The sequence below is a fragment of the Eleutherodactylus coqui genome, chromosome 5, assembly GCF_035609145.1.
Source record: "Eleutherodactylus coqui strain aEleCoq1 chromosome 5, aEleCoq1.hap1, whole genome shotgun sequence".
Taxonomy (NCBI): Eukaryota; Metazoa; Chordata; class Amphibia; order Anura; family Eleutherodactylidae; genus Eleutherodactylus; species Eleutherodactylus coqui.
This window is the reverse complement of record NC_089841.1, coordinates 263236970-263245853: the sequence shown is the minus strand read 5'-3', so window position 1 is coordinate 263245853 and position 8884 is coordinate 263236970. Positions and strand designations below refer to the sequence as shown.

At 44.1% G+C, this 8884-nt stretch overlaps 1 protein-coding gene across 1 annotated transcript; it reads left to right on the top strand.

Moving 5' to 3' along the window:
- The first annotated feature begins 1496 nt into the window (after positions 1 to 1496).
- On the top strand, positions 1497 to 7410 carry LOC136627117 (relaxin-3-like). Its single transcript, XM_066602053.1, has 2 exons — positions 1497 to 1692; positions 7142 to 7410. The coding sequence occupies exons 1-2, from the start codon at positions 1497 to 1499 to the stop codon at positions 7408 to 7410; spliced, it is 465 nt and encodes a 154-aa protein (XP_066458150.1).
- Positions 7411 to 8884: the final 1474 nt, after the last annotated feature.

Sequence of the window (8884 nt, the reverse complement as noted above, 5' to 3'; positions counted from 1 at the left end):
ACGATACGCGTGGATTTCTGCTGCGGATGCACTGCGGGTCACCATGAATTAGATTTTATTATTGCTCATAAGCAATGAATTAAATAGAGCCCACCCATGCGTGATCCGCAGTAAAATGAAGCATGCAGCGTTTTTTTTCCCGTGCTTGAAATTCACAAATCAAATTAAATCACATCCGCGGCCGATAAATTCAATTTAATTGACCACGGATGGCCAATGATTCCCTATGGGCAAATTTAACTGCGAATCTCACCCATGGAAAAACGTGTGGATTTGCTAATTCTATTTTTCGAGTGGACATGAGGACTTAAAGGGGTTGTCCCGCGCCGAAACGGGGTTTTTTTTTTCAACAGCCCCCCCGTTCGGCGCGAGACAAACCCGATGCACTGGTTAAAAAGAAAACCGGACAGTGCTTACCTGAATCCCCGCACTCCGGTGACTTCTTACTTACCTGGTGAAGATGGCCGCCGGGATCTTCTCCCTCGGTGGACCGCAGGGCTTCTGTGCGGTCCATTGCCGATTCCAGCCTCCTGATTGGCTGGAATCGGCACGTGACGGGGCGGAGCTACACGGAGCCGCTCTCCGGCACGAGCGGCCCCATTGAGAAAAAAAGAAGACTGGACTGCGCAAGCGCGTCTAATTAGGCAATTAGACGCTGAAAATTAGACGGCACCATGGAGACGAGGACGCTAGCAACGGAACAGGTAAGTGAATAACTTCTGTATGGCTCATAATTAATGCACAATGTACATTACAAAGTGCATTAATTTGGCCATTCCATTCATATCACTATAGGACGGAACTCGTGCATGAAACTTGTCTGTGTGAATACACCATAAGGGCATATTCACGAGTAATCTTCCCGTGAGAGCTTTGTGCGAGGCAATGCACACAAAACCCGCAAGAATATGAAATCTGTTTTTTGAATGGATTGATCCACATAAATTGTAGCGTGTACTATCTTTTGGCGTTCCCTCGGAACGTCTCGCCCCTGGCTTTCATTGAACCCTTAAAAGACATTGCATGGCACTCGCATACCGCGTGATATGTATGCGAGTGCGATGAGATGCTTCCCATTGAAGTCTATGAGAAATTTGCGCTTTTATCACACGTCTGAAAATCACAATTTCACAGAAGCGATGTGATGTGATTTTAAATCAAAAACGCTTTACAATGTTGTGGAAATTGCACGTTGGCAAGCGCAATATATGGCTGAGAAACTCACGTTCGCCCGTGTGCATGTAGCCTAAGGGTGAAACTAGTGATGTTTACTTTAAAAATAAGTATGAAAGCCTAAACTAATATGGGGCGATCTCCTTGCAGCTGCTCTTCTGAAGGTCGTCCTTGCTTCTACTTGGAATTCCTTTACAAGGTTATTTCCCAAAATGTAATTTTCTTAAAGACCTTGAAAAGATAATGGTCAAAATCTTTTTTATAAGGCACTTGGTCTGTTGGACGTCCCAGCAGGTCAGGCAAAATACATCATACCGAGAGCCATGTGTCTCCGCTTCTGCCTTTGTGCCCTGCTCATTGCCTATATTGTACCCAATTTGTGCCCGGCGTTGGAGGTGGCAGATGGTGGGATACGTCTGTGTGGAAGAGACTTCATTCGAACAGTTGTCATGTCATGTGGAGGATCCCGATGGAAAAGATATTCCCCTGAGCCTGGACAAGAAAGACTTAGCCCCTACCGTAAGTACAATTCTTTTGTTTGATAGGGCATGCTAGCAAGTCACTGATTGTTCAATCCACCGTGCCCCCCCACATCAGGGCCGCCAGATGCCAGACACTGGAAAGAGCTACTACACTTATATCAATAGTACAAACGAGGCAAATACATATTGTACAATAATATTTATTACATTAAAATGCCTATTTTTCCATTTAAATTAATTAACCCTTAATGATGTGGCCCTCCTCTTTATTTTTTTTAATTTTTGTTTTTTCCTCCCTACCTTCAAAAAATCATATTTATTTTTCAAAGTACCTATATAAGGGTAGTTTTTTGCAGGATAAGTTGTATTTTACAGTGGTACTATGTAATGTACCATAAAACATTTTAAAAATTATAATTGGCATGAAATAGAAAAAAAACACAAAATTCTGCCATCTTTGGGGGAAGGGGTGGTCGGGGGGTCTTGTTTCTACATTGTACACATTGCAGCAAAAATGACATAGTGAAGTGAGGGGGAACAGCATGGTGGATTTGACAATATGCATAGCAGATGTCCAGAGTGTGACAGACCATCAGTTGGTTCAGGGATGGAAAAGAGGGTCTCGCTGGAGTGGCGCTTTAAACTACTTGTGAACTTTTTCAGTTCTACAATAAAACTATTGAGTAAGGAACACATCCACATCTAAGGACTATAATGGACTGCAGACCAGCTGATGGAACTCCACTTCTGAAGGGCATTCCACAATCTAAGGCTGCTTTCACTCGAGCGTTTTATCGCGGGTATTTTACAGCGATACAACGTTGTCCAAAAATCGTGACCATCTGAAGCATTTGATTCCAATGCATTTGTTCAGATAGGCAATTTTTTGGTGCGTAAAATCGGCCAGCTGAAAAAGATAGCGCCTACGGAGTGCACTCCTATGGGAGCCTATGAAAGCTGCCGGAAAAGAGAGGCGGGAGGGAGTTTAGCACACTAGCTCTGCTAAGCTCCTGCCCCCTTCCCTTGCCGGCAAGGGCTGGAGAGAGGGAGGGAGCTTAGCACACTAGCTCCCGCCCCCTCCCTTTGCTAGCAGCCGGCAAGGGGTGGAGAAGGGAAGGGAAGGATTTTATCAGAGCTGAACTCTCTCTCCCCGGGCGATGGTATTCCAGGCTGCGATGTATAAACACCGCAGCCGGGCCATCTGAATGGGAGTGAAAATGGGAGATGCAGCGGTGACTTGGTCACGGCTGCCTTTTGTTCATGAGATTTTTGGCCGTGATGCGGGCGGCCGACAACCACAGCACCTGTGTGAAGGAGCCCACCGGGCGGAATCGGATGGCTGTGTTTTATTATGCGGGATAATCCCGCCTCTCTCTGTAGAGAATAGAACCTATTGATTTCAATGGGCACATTCTTATTCCTTTTCTTTGCCCCGTAGTTCCGGCAAGTGCAAAAAAATAGGTCCTGCTTTATTTTGTGTATATTTGGGCACCAAAGAGCCCCATAGAAGTCTATGGGAGGTGCGCAAGCACACACATCTGCTAGTCCAGTTATGTGTAAAACCCTACGCATACCCATGATCTCCAACACTGCATTAGTCTAATTGGCCATTTAAATCAGGGCGGGGTGTGAATGAGCGGTGCACGTACAAATACACTCAAAAAGTTGTCTCCGTACTTATTATGAGTATAATATCTATTCAGATTTGTAAATCATGGTCACACACATTGTAATGACTAAAGATGGGATCTGCAGTAATGTGAGGGTGGAGTAAACTACGGGACGGAAATCTCACAGAATGTCCGCAGTGGGACCGCATGGAAATTCCACGAGATTTCCACAGCAGAAAGGCTGCTTCAAAACCTGTGCCATTTTGCGTGGGTTTGAAGCAGCTTGTTCACCTGTATTCCTCTGTGGATATCTCTCCCCATAGAGAGAAGAGAGCCTGCAGTGGCAACAGCGATACAATTGACATATCACGGATTTGAATTCCACACCGCAAGTCATTTAACGCACGGCTTGTCCACAGCGGAATGTCCGCCACGCGTGGACAAGATTTTTGCAAATCTCGTCCACTTTGCTGCTTAGTTTCAGGTTTAAGAATACTGGTGGAATTTCCGTGTAGAATCCTGGTGACTGAAATAGTGACTTCTTGAAAGCACAGATAGAAGAGTAATTCTAAGGCGGTCAGAATGGGATCACATGACCCACCTGAAGAGTGATACGTGGTGAATGGATTCAATGAAAGTCAACAGACTTAATGATCCATGTACATTTGTGTATAAAACATTGCGTATCGATATGGAGGAGAAATAAATTGCAATATGCTCTATTTCTCTGCGTAGCATGCAGCGTGAGCCCTATACACTTGTATAGGTTGCATTCTCATACATATCCCCACTCTGAAAAAGAGCGGGGAATAAAAAAAGAAAGAGTCACACTGTGCATTTGCGTGTGATACGCGGACATGCGCAGGGCACACACAGCCATACGCGGTCTCTGCCAGCTCTTCGCTGGCAGAGCATATGGCTGCAAAATGGGTATAACACTGCAGGGAGACCTGCAGCGTTTTACGCATACCCCATGGGCATGAGCCGTTGTTCACCTCTAAACACTTTTGAGTCCAAACCTGAACCCAATATTCTGATAGCAATTTATATCATGGTAAACTAAACAGGATAATGAAGTATTAAATACACAAGTGCATTTTATAACAATAGGTTCCTATACTGTATATAACCTTTAATAAATAGTAACAGTATGTTACCGTAGGTAAAAAAAGATGTCCATCAGAGTTTTGCACACTGTTAATTTAGCAGAAGGCAAAAAAACCCGAATGTGTATTTATTTTTTTTTTAGTTGATTATCTTTAAATTAAACTTCATTGGTGTTTTTTTATGCTATTTTTTTAGTCCCTATGGGAACTTGATGATGTGATCATTCGATCACTAGGATAGTACACTGCATTAATTATGTGGTGCATTCTACTTAGCCTATGGAAGCAGTCTATCAGACCCTGATGGAGTTGAGGTCTTTTTTATGCTGAGTAAGGGCGCTTACCCACTTGCGTTGCCGATTTTCGCGCGTAAAAAATGCGGCGTTTTCCGCACGTTTTTCGTGGCGTTTTTTGCGCGTTTTTTGCAGCCCTCCATTGACAATCATGGGTGCATTAAGAGAAAAATAAGGACACATATGCAACTGCCAGTTCCTATGTGAAAAAACCCCACGAAACGGAAAAAAACCCCAGATGGACAAGAACACATTCTATACTAATTGCTCTTGAGAAAAAACGCAAAACATCGCAGGAAAAAAAATCGCAAGTGGGTAGGCGCCCTTAGGGTGACTACCCACTGGAGTTTTTTTTTCCCTGCGAAATTCGCAGCATTTTTTTTTCCTGCAGGGGTCTATGGGACTTGTAATGTTCAAATCGCGATTGCGCAAGATCGCAATTTACCGTGAAATCGCGGTAAATTGCGATTTTGCGCGATTTTAACATTAGAAGTCCCATAGACCCTTGCAGGAAAAAAAATGCAGCGAATTTCGCAGGGAAAAAAAAACTCCAGTGGGTAGTCACCCTTACCGGACAGACATGGAGGCCTTTGTCAGGCTTTCAGCTGTTGTGGAAATCCATTGGTACTTTGCAATCACACTTCAGAGTGCCGATGGATGACAAAAGGAGCTCTCTCCCCCTGCTTATGTGGCGACCTGGAGGGCCCACTCAGAACACGAGGCCTACGCAGAGGAGCTGGGAGGGCAAAGCAGTCACTTGTCACAGTGGTACTTGCCAGGCTCCTTCCTGGAGGCCTACACGTGACCTCGGCCCAAGTACCACTAGGTCTCTTCCGGACACCACTAGGATAGGGATTGCCAATAAACATTTAAATAGATAGCAGGGTTGTCACTTGTGACGCCACCATTCCTTTTCCACCAGTATGAGCTGTCGGCGGTAAAGAATAGAGTCCACACACGAAGTAATGCTTAAGTACCTCAGTCCCTGGTAACGGTCAGGGCCTGGCAAACTTTACTTTAGTTAACTGAAAAAGAGGGTACACTAGTATAACGATACACCGATGTAGGTCACACATAAACAAAAAGATCTGGGAGAAACTCAGGATGACGCTGGCCCTATAATCTTGAGATTTGTACGGGACCACTCCTGAAAGGGAAGAATCAGGATGACACCGGCCCGACAATCCTAATTATCTGTCCGGGACTGCTCCTGGAAAGGCGAAGGGACTTACTCTCCACAGATTAAAAGCTGAGAACAGCACGATGATAAGACTTTTTCTACATGCTCACTCTCTTTTACTCTCTCCTCACTTGTTATTGGTTCCTCGCATTGAGACACTCAGGAAATTTCTCTTCTTCCTCCATCACTTCACCACATTAGGGTTGAAGGTACCCCCATGTGGCCGGCACTTGCTCCTTCCATTACTGTTGAAGATCTCCGGAACTCACTCACTCTCCAAAACAACAACTACTCCTCTCACTGGGATGGACTTTCTACTACAGTGGTCCCCAACCTTTTTTGCACCAGGGATCGGCTTCAAGCAAGACCATTTTTCCATGGCCTGGCAAGGCAGAGTGGTCATGGCAGGGCTTTGGTCATATGGGGGCAAAGCAGGGCAGTGCCCCAGCCAATCAGAAGCTGGGGGCATCTACAAATGTCAAGACTGCTGTATTATGTCGCAACCCCTAACCTCTGTCGGCGACATAATACAACAGTACCCGCCCCTGAGAACTAAAGGATGGCACGCCCTACATAATGTTCTCTGCTGGGAGCCACGTCTACTGATGCCAGCCTACACAGTGTGCTCTGAGCCACCGCAGAGCAGTGCACACTGTCAGTGTTTAGTGCTGGTCTGCAGCGGCGCCGCGGATCAACAGAATAATCCCATTGGCCCAGTTCTGGTTCGCGGACTGGTGGTTGGGGACCCCTGCTCTACTACACCCAAATCACTCATACTTATAGCCCATAGCATAGAATAAATTGATACATTTACTGGCATATCCCAGTCTCATGCAACATTAACCGCTCACTTGCTGCAGCTGTGCAATACGCATAACAGATACACATAACAATTTCTGCACAGTGAAACCACACAAGACACTACATAGAATACTCTTATGGAGGGGCCCAGGAATTAATGTTCTGGGCCACTACACTTACATCCTACTTACATGCTGCAGTTGCTATTGAATGTGGCATGTAAGGAGTTAAACTACCAGGATCTGCGGTTTCTCCGCATCTGGCAGTAAGAGCAGGGACCTGGAAGTCAGTAGTCAGCTAAGCCACCACCTTAAAAAGATGTATGTGCAAGTTTAAAGTTCATTAGTGAGATCTAATGATTCTGGGACTGCTGATATTTGACTGGCTGCAATTACTTCAAAAAACTTATTGACACTCTTTGTATTATGTATCAATTGTTGTTATCACAGAAGAGCAGAAAGTAAAAGGTCGAGCTCATACAAATTTCTTATCCTAGGTAACCTGGACTGGTTAAACCGAGATTCCTTGGAGGTCCCTGACCATCTGAATTCAGTTTATGGAGAAACGCACAGAGCTCCAAATCCTCCTTATTCATCCCTCCAGAAGAATGATCCAACCATGGAACAGCTGCAAGGGGCCCTTTATGATTCTAATACAAGTGAAGAACATCAAGGAGTCGGTCTGCGGATGAAGAGAAGTGCCGGGGCAGCTTTATCCTGTTGCCAACGAGGCTGCACCAAGACTGAACTCATGAAGTTCTGTTGATGTGGCTTTCATACACTATACAGTATAATCACGCTGAGCGCTATCACTGAGCATCAAGCACTTTGTCATCTCTTTTACGGCATTCCTTTATGATATTCTACACTTAATGGTACATTCAAACCCAATACTCCGCTTACTCCTGCTGTTCGGTAACTACTCTGCAGTTGCGAAAGCTACTTTTAAGGAGTGTTCTTACAGTCAGAAAAATGTTTAGCTGAGATTTGCAAAAATTTGATTTTACGTTAATTGGCTGATTTGCTGCAGAATTCTCTGTAACTGTCCAAATCTTCTTGAATGGCTCCAGAAAAAAATCCATTCACATCTAGAAAAATGCTTTCAGTCATAGAAATTTTTGCAACAAAATCTGCCGGTTGTGAACATACTTTTTAAAATTTTCCCTGTTTCTCAAGAAATTGTATTATTTATCTTTTCACCAAGTGTGCGCTGCCTGAACCACGTGCAACATGAACCAAGATCTTCCCATTCAGCCTATGTAGGTTTTATATGCTGCCATGTTTCCAAAAAAACATACTTAGAAGGTTGACTCCTAGTTCTCCAAAATTTAACATACATGAGCTGAATGGACATCAGATCTGTCCCGGGTTCATACTGCCTGTGGCTCAAGCAGCATGAACGTGGTGACAATTTCACTTTAGGCCCCATTTATATGATCAACTAACATATGTTGCCCATAACAACCAGATTCCATATTTTTTCAGGAGTGGTTTAAAAATGAATTGATTTGACCGGTTGGTGTTGGCAAGACTGGCAAGACAATAGCATCATGACCAAAGTACTATTTCTTGTAGAATCCACGGTCTATGGGTGAAGTTGTGTTCATTTATCAGCACATATCTTGGTGTGCAGAAACCCAAATCCTTCACATAATTTTAGAAACATTATTTGCAAATCCTCTCATCGTCAGCAGCATAATGTAATTTTCCTAAGAAAATGTATTTTTGTTTTCATGCATTCCAATTCTCTTCCTTTATTAATTTCGCACTGTAAGTCCTGACATAATAAGCTGTACAAAATAAAGTCTGCATTTCACTACAATATCATTCTTCATATGTTGGCATATTAATAACATTTCTTCATAAATTAGAAAACGTGTACATACAAAGTAAATATGAAAAAATAAAGAGTTAAAAAAATGCACTCTTAGGCCTCCCTCACACAAGTTTTTGTACAGCGTTTAGCACTGCATTTTCAGTGCAGTGCTAAACAGTGTACAACGCTCCTATTAATTTCAATGGGGCTGTTCACACAAGAGTCAAAATGCTGCAATGAATGGGCAGTGTTTTCAGCACTGCCGAAAACGTGGCCTAAATTGGTATAGCGTTTTTGGCAGCACTAAACGCCCTAGCTACACTACCTGAGGGGGGGAAAAAAAGCATACTCACCTAGCAGGTGCCGTCTGGGTCCCCGCCGGTGTTCTCTATAGTTTTGGGCCAGCTGCTTGGCACTTGTCAAG

Coding starts and splice junctions, on each gene's coding strand:
- LOC136627117 (XM_066602053.1), top strand. CDS start 1,497: ATGTGTCTCCGCTTCTGCCTTTGTGCCCTGCTCATTGCCTATATTGTA. Junction 1,693..7,141: donor AGAAAGACTTAGCCCCTACC/GTAAGTACAATT, acceptor TTCTTATCCTAG/GTAACCTGGACTGGTTAAAC.